This window comes from Rosa rugosa, chromosome 3, assembly GCF_958449725.1.
Source record: "Rosa rugosa chromosome 3, drRosRugo1.1, whole genome shotgun sequence".
NCBI classification, from domain to species: domain Eukaryota; kingdom Viridiplantae; phylum Streptophyta; class Magnoliopsida; order Rosales; family Rosaceae; genus Rosa; species Rosa rugosa.
In genome coordinates this window covers 7038542-7055342 of record NC_084822.1, presented here as the reverse complement: position 1 = coordinate 7055342, position 16801 = coordinate 7038542, and the positions used below count along the sequence as shown (strand labels likewise).

Here is a 16801-nt window from a genome sequence, read left to right as displayed (position 1 = left end):
GGATTCTCACGAATCGCCTCCCTAATCACTGTTTTGCATTTATACGAAGATCCAACGGTCGGATCTTCGCCCATGACCACACAAAGTCACTGGGACAGTCATAAGATCATCATATCAAAACTACAAGTCCATCTGACGGTCCTAACTTCACATATCACAAATCAAACGATCGAAATCGATCGAAACTTAAAAATTCATAACTTAATCATACGATATCCAAAAATTGCATATAATATATCAAGATGATCGTATTGAAATATAGAATCTAAAAATGCACAGAAACTATATTTTTGACCCCCGGAGGTGGCCGGAAAGGGCCGCCGGAATTAGTGGCAGAGCCGCCGCCGACCACCGCCAATGGTGTCGGGGCCGGGCTGCTCCTCTTCCTCTCATCATGCTTAACAACTTTCATAACTACCATGTAAGCTGAAAATGACCGGAAGTGGTTGAAATTACCTAAAACAGTCGAGGTGGCCGGAAAATTTCCAGAATCCGGCGAAATTTGCAGAATCCGTCAAGGCTGGATTTCGACGTCAAACCGTCAATTTTAGGCTTCGATTCCTTCTAGAGAGTTGTTAATAAACTCAAGGAAAACTCATTGGTTCAAGAATCACAGAAAAATATGGTCTGTAGCTCGAGATATACCGATCGAAAGCTTCGGTGGTCGGAAAAATTCCAGAATCCGGCGAGCTTGAGTTTCGACGTAAAAACTTCAACGAAACGCTTCGATTCCTTCTGAAGAGTTTTTCAGAACTTCAAGATGAGCTCACTGGTTCAAGAATCACTCAAAAATACATCCTGTAGCTCGAGATATTTGGATCGATAGCTCCGGTTTCGTTCTTGGCGGGGTTGACTTGTAGTTGCTGCTACGGGATGCGCCGCCGTGCAAGGCTGCTTCTGGGGGCTTCAGGGGGTTGAGGTAAGCACGAGGATGAAGTTTTGCAAGGATCGGTGGCCGGTAGCGTGAGATATCTCGATTGGAACTAAACCGGGGTTTTAAACAAACCGGCTCTCCGCCGCCGCTGCCTGTCGTTCCAGGGCGTAAGATTGCCACAGACAGCTGCGCAAGGAAGAGACGAAGGCGTGGGACGTGACTTGGAATCGATTGATGGCTTGTGGAGAGAGAACAAGCTTGGAGAAAAATCTTCAGCTCCCTGGGTTCGGCCGAGAGAGAGAATGAGAGGGAGAGAGAGAATTATTATTTTTTTCCTTCTTTTCTTTTCTTTTCTTATGTTCTGGTATACCCTCGTTCCATCATGTAGAATATAAAACCACCCAAGTGTCGCACTACTGCCCTTTACTAAGCACGCCTCCATTCTTTTAAACAAAGTAGCCGCCGCTACTTGATAAAATCAGAAAAAGAAAAGTACGCCAAATTATTAATATAGTGTAACTGATTAATCCTTGCTACGAAATGAACAATTGAGATTTGACGTAATTTTATTTTCTACCAAATCGAAATGAATACTTCATTGAATAAAACTGCCGCCAAGTATTGCTCGATTGAAAATCGAGGTTATTACATTCTTGATCTTTGGTGTTAGAACTTTCTTGATCTTTGGTGTTTGAACTTTAAATCCTTGATTTCATTTTATGTTGGTAATTTTGTTGAATCATATGCTTCTAGTACTTCATTTATTGTGAGTGAATGACAATTAGTAATGTTCTTTTGGTTGAATCATAATGTGGTATGTATAAGAGTAGAAATTACATGAATATAGGTGATTTATACGTAAGGCTTACGCCTTATGCGCCTTATGCCTCAAGGCTGCAAGGCTCTCCCGAAAACGCCTCGGGTACGCCTTCAGCGTTTTAAAACATTGATTATGTGAACAACCAAAAAGGACTATGTTGGCCATTCCTTGGGAACGTTGACAGTACTAGCTGCCTTGTCCCAACAAAAGTTGAGAAACTCACTAGGATCAGCTGCTTTGCTTAGCCTACTTGCTTATCTGTGTTAGAAATCCATACCACTTTTAAGAGTTGCTACTCAAATATTTTTGCCTGAGAAATTCTACGTCTTTGGTCTCCGAGAATTTCCTCCGTTAGGGCGATTAGAACAAACCCTACAGACAATTCTTTGCATACACCCCGGCGTGGACTACTCCTACATTTTGGTTGCTATAACAGGTCCAAATTGCTGTCTAAGTCCTTCAAGTTTAGATCTTTACTATGGACATACACCACAATCCACTGCCACAAAGAATATCGTACATTTGTTTCAGATGATCAGAAGTAGAACCATAAGAATGTTTAATTACACTCATCCACTCACAAATATGCGGCACTACAATCGGTTTACACCTCCGGTGTAAAACATGGCAAACATTCCAAAAGACATTCCCTTCTTCCTCAGCTATGGAGGGAGAGATGCACTCTCAGACATCAACGATGTGAAAGCTGTGCTTAATGACCTCAAAGATCATGACAAGAACAAGCTTGTGGAACAATACGTAGAGGAGTATGCTCATATGGATTTCATTATGGGTTGTAATGCCAATCGAGATGTTTATATGTCGTCCTCTCCTAAATTTCTTCGGGCAACATTGAGAGTCTTAAGTCCCTAATTTGTAGTGAATCTTTCTTTTGTCTTGCATTTATCAATTTCTAAAGGTTGTTTTTCCTTTGGTAGTGTTTTTTTTTTTTCCTCGATAATGTTTTTCCTTTAGTAGTTGTAGCTAGATATGCATTTGATTTCCTGGGAATAAAGTTTTAATTACTCCTTGCCCAAAAAAAAAAAAGTTCAATAGTGAAACCTTAGTTTTGATTTGTTAGTTTACTGTATAGATTTTGGTTTAACGATACGAAATTTTGCCTTAAATTAACTCAAATTCTGATAATCATATATGATGTTAAGAGCTTGAAAACCTATTGAAATTCAAAATAATTAATCTTTGTACAGATGATTATTACAGTTGCATTGAACCCGGAATTCATCATGTGCTTAGACAAACACCGAAGTAAAATCCTAGCGTAATGATTTTGCGTGTTCAATGCACTAGTATATGTTTTTTTTTTTTTTTTGGAGAGCAACAGAAGACTGATCCATTGATATTAAATCATACGACCTCACTCGGTCAAGATTGAGAGGTCCGAAGACCACTCATCATTGATTTGCTCATGTAAAAATGACTAAAGTCCACAGCGGAAACTCCAAAAACTAGAATCCTAAAGGAACTGCAGAATAAAAAAACAGAATTTAAAAACTCCCTACCCCTACACTGCCCCAAAATGGTACCAATGTCTTGAATATCTTGACGTCTTTTGGTGTATGTCGCAACATTCAACACACCCACAGCAACATTCTAGTAACATGCATAGGACTAAGAGCAGGACGGACCACCCCAAGAAGGCCCAAACCCAACCCGAGAGTGAGAAAATAGGGGAATTGGGCTAACCTAGGCCCAATTCACTAAATTGCATCTTTGTAGCCCATGACGGCAGAGGCCCAAAGACCCACTGCCTAAACTCTACGTTCCCACACCTCGCCGGCCAAATCTGGAACCTCCAAGAAGCCCGTCCGCCACCGCCTCGTCAATCCGGTGGCCTTCCCAAGCAGGAGGCCATGGCAACCATCCCATCGCCCACCAAACCTGCTCGATGCGATAGTCCAACCCGATAAGCACGAACCAAAAGCCTTATCCGGCAGCCCGAAAGCTAATCTCTAGCAGTCTCCCACCGCTCTCCTCTTCTAGACTCAAGAGCATGCAGCGTACCTCCTCCTCGTCAACCCGGAAGCCGCCCCAGAACAATAATTGGTCGCGCCTGCAAATCCAAAGCAGAATATGAACCTTCAACTTTCTCTTCCGGCCAAACCGCCTCCGCAAACGCACGGAGTAGGTGAAGCTGCATCCTTCTATCACTTGCTGCGCCAGAGCGCCCTGCTGCAGATGGGATCGGAGTGCAGCCACACTACTACGCTAAACCTTCTAGGTTTCAATTTCGCTCAGGAAAAACAGGAGCCCTAACTTCTTCCATTTATTTAGAAAATGTAATGCACTAGTATATGTTCATCATTCGTACAGCGGTGATATACAATCTTTATCCACTAAATCACTGCTGCAATTAGCAGAAGAAGAAGAAAGACGTTCATCCTCTATTTTTTGGTTTTTGATTTTCCTTATAAAATTAGTTTAATTGGAGTTTATCTATTTTTTCTGTGAAAAAATATTTATATAATTATTTCCATGTCATTTAGCACATCATGTTTATAATGAATCAAGACCATTAAAAGTACTTAAATCTAATGGCTAAAAACAAGTGTGAAAATATGTGTAAAATAAAGTGTCCCTGAATCCGGACCCTTCTATAATACCTCTGTTTTGTTTCTTTGTTTTTATTTTTCTCGATCCAAATAATGAGGAACATAGATTAAGGCGAAGGTAAGTTGCAACGAAAGCAGCCATAGCTGCCAACAGCCATAACTGCCGGCTGTCGATAATTATTTCCTCAATGAGAAACATCACAGATTTATAGTCACTACAACCAAAACAAGCATAGGGCACCATCGTTTAAGGGTGTCAATTACCCATATTTAGGGCTGGATTCGGTACTAAACCGATCCATTTTTCCCCAAACCACTGCAGAACCGACCTCTGTCGGTATCAAGATTTTCAAACCGCCGCCGATCCGACATAGTCGGTATACCGAATGTCGGCAAGCCGAGATTTCGGTTGGCATAGTTCGGTTTTGAGTGGGTTTGCAGCCGGAGATTCATGTCTGAAAATCTGATGATTTTGAGACTTTTTTTCTTCCTCCTCCACCGGAGATTCATGATGATCAGATGATGTTGATTTGATAATGGAAGATATGGTAATTACTAATTAGATGAGGATGATCTGATGATGAATCTGATGTTGATCTGATGATGATCTGATGTTGATCTAATGATGATTTGATGTTGATCTGATGATGATTTGATGTTGATTTGATGGGGATTGTGGAGGAAGAAGAAAAAAAAAACAAAAAAGATGAGAAGATGAAGCATAACTTGAGCAAAGCCACAGGTCTGTGAAGAAGAAGAAGAACGTCGAAGGAGAAGAAGATAGAAGAGACTGGAGAGAGAGAGAGAGAAAAGGAAAGGAGCTTTGTTTTGTTTTGTTTAATCTATCATTTAAGAAACTATAAATAGAAAGTTTGTACATAATATATTGAAAGCAGCATCAGCTCAAGTGGTCGGGAGTTGGGTTTGTGTATAGGAGGTGAGGGGTTCGAAGCCCACCTCTTGCAAAGTTATATATATTTTGCATATAATTCGGTATGCATGCTTGTATACGGTTGGTACGGTATACCGACGGTATACAATATCTGATACCGTAGCCGAGCCGAATACGAGCCATCGGTACGGCTCAGCCGAGCCGAAAGTCGGCAGGCCGAGTTTTCGGCCCAAATCGGTTCGGGCCGGTTCGAATTCCGGCTGGTTCGGTTGCTTCGGCCCAATTTGCCAGCCCTACCCATATTAGCCACCGAAAACATAAATAGCCACTATGCAGTCACCGAACTAATGTCAGTCCCCTTTGTTGGGGTTTCCTATAGCTCATAGAGCACCATTCTTGCATCGGTGCTCTGTTTTCTACTTAAACGTCATGGCCCACTTAAAGGCTGCAACTGACACAACTGATGTCAACTCATTGAATGTATACTATTATAATCACCTTCACAAACTGAAACATCCGTGTGAAAACCTAACAGTGTTTTTTAAAAAAAGAGGCGCCACCGAAAAATTAAGCATTTATTTTACATCTTTTCTTTTTTCCACTGGCTCACCCCATCCTTTGGATTGTATAATTACAGCTATTATAGTACAAATGGAAAACCTCCTAGAACACTTGTGAGAGACCATGCTAGTATTCCATAGTTATCGTAACTGCACAATGGAAGATGACTTATTTAACATGTCCACCATCATCTTCTCGTCAAGATGCCTCTTCATACTTGAATCTGTAGAGGAATAGAAAGCAAAGCTACTTATATTAGTTCCCAGAGAATATATGTTTTTTTAAGGAATCAAAACAGAAATTTAAAAATAATAATAATAATAATAATACCTTAGCTTAGCTCTCATGTAGCTTCTGATGTCAACCCTGAAATTCACTATTTCATTCTCCAATTCTATCACTCCAACACCCCCCCCCCCCAATGTAGGAGCTCGACAGTGTCAAGACTCTTGCGTGCTATGGATGTTGGCCTATTGGGTGGGCTATAAATTTGGTAGAAACTTTGGTTTTACTGCCATCACCCATTCTTTTCATCTGACCAGAAACAGAAGAGCCATGCTTTTGCTGAACAAGACGTGTAATTTGGGGGCAAAACCCGTAAATATTTGTAACCAAACACTGCCTAGCCTTGCAATTATGAATTATTTACGGGTGCAAATAGAGTGTCCCCATTGGGCCACCGAAAACTCACTGATCAAATTAGAGAGTGCAAAGCTATTTAACATTCGCACCAATTCCGAATAGGTGGCCAAATTGGTGTCCTATGAGCCATTTTGTAGTAGTGAGTTTTAGGGAAGTCAATGCAGTGATACATTTAGTTAGGACATGAGATCGTGCACCGATGACGAGTATGGTTTATTTATGTGTTAATCAATACATTAGCAGTACGTACCTCTCCTTACTTTTACAATCTATCGTGCTCTTCCTTTGTAAAATCATAAGAGGAAATAGATAAGTTTGCAAGAGTCGAAATGTTTTTGGGAAACCGAAACAAATCAAATCAATTAAAACTCGATCATTTAGCTACCCAACAATTTCTCAGTTATGAATAAACACATACATATGACACGAAAATTAAAGTAATTTCCTTTGATTTAATTCAACTAAAGTAAAGGGAGATAATTATCTTCATATCACACGAAAATTATTAAGGACAGCCTCACCTGATAACCCTACAATGCTATTCCAAAATCGAATTGCATAAAGACCAAAACGTTTTTATCCCCTCAGCAAATAAATAAAAATCAAACAGCAGAGCTGACCGAGGACATTTTTCAGTCTTTCACCTAGCCAACAAAATCAATACCAAAAATCTCTTGAAGAAAATTTACTGCCCAGTCATGCATGTGATGTAGGGCAATGGTCATCACTTACGCCACATTTATGCGCACATCCATCTCGAGGTGACCGCAATTTGAATCCAAAGAGAAGAACTCACGCGGGATTAGAAGGAAACTGGGAGGTCTAGGATATGCCTGCAGGCTTCGAATGCTTTGTGTCACTGACCGTAATTTGAGGGAATCACTTTCTCTGTGTCTAACCACAAGTTTATAGATGAAGCCCTCCTTGAAGATTGGTTGAATACAGCTAAGGCTGACCACATTTCCTAGATCATCAACACTATTGTGAAGAATGAATAAGGTACCTACATCCCGTTCTCGAAGAATAACAAACTTGTCATACTTCCTCAATGAAATGGAAAACAAGTTGTCGCTCACGAACTCTATTGCAGAATCCCCATGATTATTGCTGTAATGCCGGTATAACTCCATGGCTGATGAGACAAACTCGCAACCCAAATAGGGGCAAGAACAACTAGGTGAATATGCACATGTCCTTTCATGTTCATTTTTCTTGTGGTAAGTCACCGGAGCAGTGCAGCCGTACTTTTTGTTTCGGCAAGAAGTTGTGCTTGAGTCCAGGACCTTCTCGATGGCCGAGCAACGGTTCGATCCAATGGGGCAGGAACAGGAAGGGCATTTGTTTTCGATTTTGGCGCAACAAGATGAGCAAGCTAAATGTCCATTTCCATCACACTGGAAGACAGGAACGGTCAAGGGTTCAAAGCAAATTGGGCAATCAAGCAGTCCTGGGTCACTTAGGGTTATCACAATATTAGGGTTACGGTCACCTGTCCTGTGTTCGTTTGTTTCTTTGGCTTCAAAATCTATATAATCTTTATCTTTTCCTTGAATTTCTTCTTCTTCTTCTCCTTCTTCACTTTGACGATGTTTTTTTACAAGACGAGGTCTCTTGAACCTGAGCGGAACGCAGTCGTCATCATCCGAATCTGAGAATCTCGGGTGGCGGATCAAAGGGTTATCATCAGAATCTGAATCTGAGAATCTCCGCCGGTGGATCAAAGGGCTATCCAGATCCTCTGAATCTGGACAGTCTTCTGCTTCTAAATCTAAGAATCTGCTAACGATCAAACGGGAATCATCAGAATCTGAATCTCTGAATAATCTCGGCATACCGTCGAGTACTCTCTAGCTCCTCAGTCTCTTCAATCGATTAAACGTAAATTTTGTTCCACTCTTATATAGAGGAGGTTTCCTTGCAATACTGATTTACATTCCATTTTTTTTCCTTAATTGATTTACATACCAAATCAATCTCTCCATAGTCAATTTCTTCAAAAGAAACAAAATATTTTCTCAAACATTTTTTTCTAATTGATTTAGGTGCCGTTGAGAGTCATGAGGATCTAGAATGGTAAACTTTCTAGAAATACTCTTAAACCGTTACAAACAAATTCTTAAACAATTATAACTTTCGATCAGTTTGATTTAAATTCCGTAATGTTGGTTGAATACATTCCCTGGCATTGACACATTCAGCTATTAATGTCTTGCAATTAATTCATATTCTTAAAAAACTAACACCCTCAAAAATAAAAAGAAAAACAAATCCGGATCTTCTCCTAATCTAATTTTTGACCCAACGTTGGCATTTATAATATCTAATTTTTATTTTCAAAATATTAAAAAAAAAAAAAAGAGATTATACAGTATCTCTGTATTAAAATTTAATCTAAAAATTTCATTTTTTCAGTCTCATCCCTAAATGATTATTTATGACTCTCTCCAAGAATCTTTCAAAGTAATTCAAACTCATATCTAAAAAGCGTACGTGTGCCAAAATATCACAATACCCATAACATTCTCTCTATCTTGGCTCATTAGCTATTTTTTTTTTTTTTGAGGAAATAGATAACTTCATTAATTTATCCATAGCCAGAAGGCACGTACATCAGATGCTGTCTCATACCAAACTCATAAATGGCACAAGCTACCGAGCAAAGGACAGGTGACCCTCACTATTAACACATACGCTCACTTATTGAGCCTAGCTACAAGAAAATAAATCTTCTCTACTAACATCTCTTTGTATAGTAAACCTAGTCCCCTAGAGACCTCAATTGGTGTACAACTAGAGAAAACCAAGATGAAAGTAGTAGAAGACCGACTTTCTAGTAATAGGCAAGAAGACCAGGAAAACCTAAGGCTTTCCTTTGCCCTTATCTCAAGCCTCTAGCTACAAGGTAGTAATCCTCCGGGATCCCAAATACGAAACCCTGAAGAGATAGAGCTTATTAGCATGGTCCACCAAAGAGCCCAATTCCACCAGAAACTCAGAGCAGGTTGGAACCCTCCAGACCCATTTGATATTAACCTCAAAACTGATTTGGGCCACCACACACTTTTGAGCTTCCGAAATGATTTGGATACCCACACTGACTTGGGCCACCCAATCCATTTGGGCCCCCGAACTGATCTGGGCACTCCACTTGCCACTCCTTTGCCAAGCACGCCAGCTGCCGCCGAGACCACCCCATTGCCAATCCGGGCAGCAGAGCCAGCCACCGCCATCGCCTCAGATCCGATCATCCTACCGGCGAGCTCTGCCTGCTCCAAAGTCTGATTCGCTTCACGGTGCACAACTGCTATCTCTGCCGCCTCCACAAGTTGGGGTGCAAAGGCCGGCGCCGCCATCAATCGGAGTGTGGCCGCTTTAATCCGGGTCCAGAGGTCGCACCCTCTCATCTCTTGGCTTCGAGATTGTATATTCAGGTCCTTCCCGACTACGTACAGCCCAGATTTGAGGCGTCCTCGCCTCGGCCTGATCCGCCATGGCCATTTCTCCACCCAATCACCATTGAAACTGATCGAACCGGAGCACCGATCCATCCCTCTCACATCACCTATTTCCTCCTGGCAATAGATGATGAGTGAACTAGGCCTGAGTTGAGTGGTCGCTGCACATGGTCGGCTTCTGAGTGTCATCAACAGATGACGTAGAGGGGAGACCGATACTTGCCGCTGCATAAGGTCGGAGAAGGGAAGGACTCCCTCCGTCAGCCAATCTAGAAGTAGACTCGCTCATTAGCTATTTTAGAAAACATTTTTAGCTTTTTATTAAAAGTGTATCAGACTAGCTCCTAAATATAGAGAGTGAGATTAGACTTTCTATTATTTTTGTTAATTTAAACATTCTTTTTAAGTTATTTCATATAATTTATAGATGTATTTAAACCGTATTTTCTTCATTTAATAAATAATATAAATTCAAAACTAGCCAAAAAAACTTATGCATACGTATTTTAAAATTGACTAATCAAAATGACTTTTTAGCTATTTTGGCTAAAATTTGACTAAAAATGACTAAAATTTAACTAAAGAATGGCTAGTATTGCTAAAAATGCTCTAACGCATTGTCTTCATGCATCCAACGTACCTAACCAACAATTGGAGACTAAACAATTGTTTGGTAACTTGGTTAAGACTTGGTACATACATATTCTCGTTGTTTCGAGTTATATTCATGTACGTAATATGCATCATCATAGATATTTAGATATGATTTAATCAAAATAACATAGGGCTATTCAAGAGATAAGGACCCTTATGAAAATTGAAGTTGCACTCACCTGAGGGACTCGGTGCCCAATCATGAAAATAGAGGCGCCTATGTAAATGTCTAATTGAAAATTCAAGGCACAAAACCATAGCAGATACAAAGGCAATAAAGAAAAACTAGGACCAACTTCAGGGACGACCATAGGCAATAAAGAATTACAGCAGAGTTGATTGAAAACATTTTAATCTAGCCAACAAAATCAAATCGAATAATCTCCTCCAAAAAAATTCAAAGTTTTCTGTCATGTGAGGAATCTTTCTTACGCCATATACAGATTTCCATCTCGAGCTGGTCATCCCAAGAATCGAAAAAGTCATGCGGGATTAAAAGCGAACTGGATGAATTAGGAGGGCTATAATTTTTCTGCCCTTGTGTGCTTTTCGTTACAGACCTTAATTTCAGAGTAGTCTCCTCGTGTTTAACTACAAGATAGTAGTTGAAACGCTCCATGAAGCTGGGCTGAATACAGCTAAGAGTCACCAAATTCCCCAGAACGACAGGATCGTTGTAAAGGACAAATAACCTCCCATCATTCTTTTCTCGAAGAACAATAAATCTGTCCATCTTGGTTAATGTAATAGAGAAACTGCGAAAATCGTCGTCGCACACGAACTCCGTTGCAAAATACACATGATTATTGCTGTAATGTTTGTATAACTCTTTAGCCGATGAGACAAACGTGCAGCCAAAATAGGGGCATGAACAAGGCAAATAGAGACATGTCTTTTCATGTTCAATTTTCTTATTGTAAATCACACGAGTGTTGCAGCCGTACTTGATGTTTTGGCATGGAGTTGCAATTGATTCCACAATTTTCTCGACGGCCCGGCAACGATTGGATCCAATAGGGCAGGAACAAGAGGGGCACTTGTTGTTAATTTTGGTGCAGCAGGTGGAGCAAGAAATGTGACCATTTTGATCACACTGGAAGACAGGGATGGTCAAGGGCTCAAAGCATATAGGGCAATCGAGCAGAGCTGGCTCAGTTAAGATTACCGCAATATTTGAACCATGACCCTCTCGGTCAGCAGCATTGGTTGGTTCGTTATACGGTCCTTCGTATCCATCTTCTCCTTCATTTTCTGGTTCATCTAGTTCTTCATCACTTTCCTGATTTTCTGCTCCGTCCTCTTCTTGCTCTTCATTTTGTTGGTCTTCTTCTTGTTCTTCACTTTCCTGATCTTCTTCTCCGTCCTCTTCTTGCTCTTCATTTTGTTGGTCTTCTTCTAGTTCTTCACTTTCCTGATCTTCTTCTCCGTCCTCTTCTTGCTCTTCATTTTGTTGGTCTTCTTCTAGTTCTTCACTTTCCGGATCTTCTTCTCCTTCCTCTTCTTGCTTGTCACTTTGTCGATGTTCTCCATCCTCTGGCTCTTGTAATTGTTCTTGGTGTTCCGTTTCACCGATGGATGTGGAGTTTATAGTAGAAGCAAACCTACTTCTCTTGAATATCAAAGGTTCATCTTCGTCGGCCGAGTCATGTATTTTCCTCTTTGATCTCAGAGGCTGATTCAGACGTCTCTCCATTTGAATAAACCTTCAATTTCGTTTCAAGTTAGTTAATAGAAATTCAGATAAATATATAAGTCCATTGTCACGCCCCGAATTTTGAATAATCAATTCAAATCCGAAACATGAATAATAACAAATTACAACTAACATCCTGAATTTTTTTTCTCACAAACAACCACACTTCACAACTCTCAAATTTACAATAACCCAATTCCTCAAGTTATTTATTACAGCACACTCCCACCAAATCAAATTGTAAGGCTCAAATGAGCTTAACTCGCCTCACTATTACAATTGCTGTAAAACTATAATCATTGCTCTAACCGCACGATCACCGTCCTGGTTCTCCTGTCCTGTAAGATTACCCGCTACACAATTTGAATAGTGTACCGGGAGTTGCAACAACACAAAACCCGGTAAGCTTTTTACAGCCAGTATGAGTAAACAAGAAAGAACTGTTGATTTATTAAATTACAATTCAAGTAAAATTCAACAGTATTACGTCTGCAAAGAGACATCAAACCACTCATGGAAAACCACAAGGAATACATTTTCACAATCCTCAAATCACAATACACCACACTGGTCCTGCAAACACCCAACCCACATAACACCACTCTGGTCCATCCCAATAACACGTTAGAGCTCTAACTGCCTCGTTACCTCTGACACCTTGGCCTAGGGTCAAGCAACGGCAAAAATACTTCGGTTAACACTATAACCGTCGCGCTTTGGACATCCCCATCCTCAGCACCATATACTTCGGTTAATAATAAACCGTCGCGCTTTGGACATCCCCGTCCTCAGCACACAACTTCGGTTAATAATAAACCGTCGCACCTTGGACATCCCCGTCCTCAGCACACAAACACTCCGGTTATCCTTAACCGTCGAACTTCGGACACCTCATCCTCAGAACCTTACATTCTCTAACTCTATACATCCTCCAATGTAAATCATGAATATTAACAAGAACTCATCAATCATGTTCATCACATATAAATATGGTAAGTCACATGTCAATTCATAATAATTTAATCATCCCAATTTCCACACTCTTCAATGTCACACCATTCACATATAATCACGTAAATATATATATACGTAATTATCCGCTCAGGGATAATCACTAATACCAACTATAGTTCACATGCAATAAAACCGAGAAATTCATTTGTATCGTAAAAATCATTTTACTTACCCATGGACCGTAGTTGATCAAGTCCATATGATTTTAAAACAAATATTTATTCCATAAATATTTTCACGCAATTACGACAAAATAAGGTAATTAAATTTATTCGGTTCGTAATATGAACCACGTGAGGTTTACTCACCTCTAAATTCCCGCTGCGTCTTCTTAACAGCTCAAAATACAATTTCACGAATCGTCCGCCAAATCAAACTGTCGATCACCTAATCAAACATGACCTTAACTTAGCCAATAACTCAAAAACATAATCAAACGACAATCCAACGGTCGGATTGAAATTAAATGATGATCCAACGGTCGGATCCTCACGGATCGCCTTCCTAATCACTGTTTTGCATTTATACGAAGATCCAACGGTCGGATCTTCGCCCATGACCACACAAAGCCACTGGGACAGTCATAAGATCATCATATCAAAACTACAAGTCCATCTGACGGTCCTAACTTCACAGATCACAAATCTAACGATCGAAATCGATCTAAACTTAAAAATTCATAACTTAATCATACGATATCCAAAAATTGCGTATAATATATCGAAATGATCGTATTGAAATATAGAATCTGAAAATGTACAGAAACCATATTTTTGATCCCCGGAGGTGGCCGGAAAGGGCCGCCGGAGTTAGTGGCAGAGCCGCCGCCGACCACCACCAATGGTGTCGGGGCCGGGCTGCTCTTCTTCCTCTCATCATGCTTAACAACTTTCATAACTAACACGAAGTCTGAAAATGACCAGAAGGGGTCGAAAATTACCTTGAACAGTATGAAGGTGGCCGGAATGTTCCAGAAACCGGCGAGAAACTGCAGAAAACGGCGAGTTCCAGTTCGACGTAAAAACGTCAATTTAAGGCTTCGATTCTTTCTGAAGAGTTGTTAAGAAACTCAAGAAGAACTCACTGGTTCAAGAATCACAGAAAAATATGGTCTGTAGCTCGAGATATACCGATCGAAAGCTTCGGTGGTCGGAAAAATTCCAGAATTTTGCAGAATCCGGCAAGGCTCGATTTCGACGTCAAAGCTTCAATTTCAGGCCTCGATTCCTTCTAGAGAGTTGTTAATAACATCAAGGGGAACCCACTGGAAAAAGAATCAATCAAAACGATGCACTACAGCTCGAGATATACCGATCGAAAGATTTTCGTTTCGGATTGAAAACTTACCGAGCTCCGACGAACGTGAAACCGGTCACTCCAGGTGCGATCCTTCTAGTATGATGATCAGCAGGTTGAGGCGAGTTCATAGAGCTAAGGATCGAAAGTTTTGGTGGCCGGAGCTAGGAGAAAACCGGCGTTGACTAAAATCGAACTCAAATCGGACCGGGCTTGCCGCCGCCGCTACAGGCCGTGCCACCGTGCAAGGCTGCCACAGACAGGTGCGCAAGGACCATACGAAGCCAATGGAAGAAGTTTGGTGAGGATCGGTGGCCGGAGGAGGAAGAAATAGCCGGAAGAAAATCGAAGGCGATTTCCGGTCGGGGGAGGGGCTGCAGCTCAATTTCCATTTTTGGAAGTTTCTGAAATTATTTTCGGAAATTTCCGAAAATGGAAGATTTATACTAAATTGGAAACTTTTTCAAAAAATCATAACTAATTCATACGAACTCAGATTTTTGCGTTCTACATATGCACGCGATCGCATGGACGAGCTCTACAACTTTCATGAAGGGAGTTTTCCAAAATTCCATACATATAAAAAGTCGATTTTCGCGTGCCCCTAAATAACGTACGTTTTCGAAAATTAATCGTTCGAACTAATTCCACAACTTCTCCGAGCCTCGTACTCGCTCCCACTATTGTGAAATCATTTCTAAAAATCCACGGAAATTAATTTGGATTTTTTTCGGGGTATTACAATCTACCCTCCTTAAAGAAATTTCGTCCCGAAATTTGAGCGTAAGTCAATCCCTCTTGATTAAGGTTGACCTAACCATAGAATCTCCATCTTTTCCAAATCTGTAGTAATCTACAAAGCCTCAGCCCTTTGTATAAAAATACATTTCTATGGCCACTAAATCCTTTCATCACAAACGTAAACTCACACAACAACTGTTCAACAACACTCCACATCAAATACACAAAATCGTCACATGGATCATCTCATAGATCCTCACATAGATCTTCACATAGATCATCACTCTGTACTGGCATACAAGCACAGTAAACACTCCCACAAAGTGTTTCGCTACTCAATTAGCATCACGGTAAATCTCCATAGTAAAACTTAAGCATGCACCACTCTTCACAACCATAGAGATGCATCACACAAAACAAATCATCCCCAAAAGCACGCCAATAAATTATGTCACCCAGTGATGATGACTTGGGCTTGCTCAATCCTTGGGCTAAGCACTAGGGCTAGCAGTTTGGGCCAAAGAAACTGAACCAACTGCTATTCGAATCGGCCCAAACCAATTTGGGCTGAAAACTCGGCCCACCAACCTTCGGCTCGACTCGGCTACAGTATGAAGCTTTACATACTGTCATGTATACTGTACTGTCCGTATATACATCCGTATTCCGAGCATATACACGATCCAAAAAAAGAAAATTTTTTGTAGGAGGCAAGGTTCGAACCTCAGACCTCTTGTTCAAGAACTTCGCTCTCAACCACTCGAGCACAAGCTGCTCTCATTGTTATCCATACAAATCCTTTTATTTAAACCAAACTGTTTCAACAATCCGGCCCAAAATTACTCCAAAACTATTTCAGAAATCCAGCCCATCGGGCCTCCACCCACAACTACAGTGAGGGCATTGATCCGAGACAAGCCTTGCACGGTCCACCTGCCACGACTTATCTTTTCCGTGCTTTACGGAAATCAGATTCACTTTCGGCTAAAGCTTGCCTGGCACAGCACCTCGAGATTCGTTCGGTTCCCTCACGCGCCCTCCACGCGTCAACAACTTTTCCGTGTTTTAGGGCGACTTTAATCCAACGCGTAGTTTGAATCTCTGAGATTGTCCATCCAACGGTGGAGATTTGTACGCCTTGTTCCTTAAATAGGTGTATTCTGGGGAAGAGACTGTTCACACAAAAGAAAAGAAAATTTCCCCAGAGTTTTAGCCATTCTCTCTCAATTCTCTTCTTCCATCCGATAACTCAAATCTCTTCTTCCATCTGATAAACTCAAATCCCCAACACCATTTCATCAACTTCGATCCTTCTAACAGCAATCTCTCTTAAACACTCATCATCACCGTTCTTCAATTCTCTCCTTCTCTTTCCTCATGGTTCGAACCAAGGTTACCTCTCGCATGGGCGTCAATCAACGCCGCATTCTCTCTCTAGAAGAAGAAGGTCGTCAAGCGGCCACTCGCGCTGGCCTCACTCGTCCTGGGGACCATCGTCCTATACGTGAGCGTAGCCGCAGTCCCCCTCCTCTGCCTCGTCGCTCTCCCAGACTGCATCCTAGCGAGTCCCCTTCCTCCTCGGCTGCTCG

General features: G+C 41.1%; 1 protein-coding gene and 1 long non-coding RNA gene across 2 annotated transcripts; both read right to left on the bottom strand.

Annotated features, from left to right (window-relative positions):
- Positions 1–6811: 6811 nt before the first annotated feature.
- On the bottom strand, positions 6812–12161 carry LOC133737113 (uncharacterized). Its single transcript, XM_062164735.1, has 4 exons — positions 10901–12161; positions 10648–10697; positions 9512–9931; positions 6812–8206 (listed from the first exon to the last, which is right to left on the bottom strand). Exons 1-4 carry the CDS (start codon positions 12159–12161, stop codon positions 7088–7090), a joined length of 2850 nt encoding a protein of 949 aa, XP_062020719.1. The 3' UTR covers positions 6812–7087.
- Positions 12162–12231: 70 nt separating this feature from the next.
- Positions 12232–14856, bottom strand: LOC133741269 (uncharacterized). The gene is made up of 3 exons (XR_009861775.1): positions 14116–14856; positions 13484–13562; positions 12232–12514 (listed from the first exon to the last, which is right to left on the bottom strand). It is a non-coding gene; the product is annotated as an uncharacterized LOC133741269 (long non-coding RNA).
- Positions 14857–16801: the final 1945 nt, after the last annotated feature.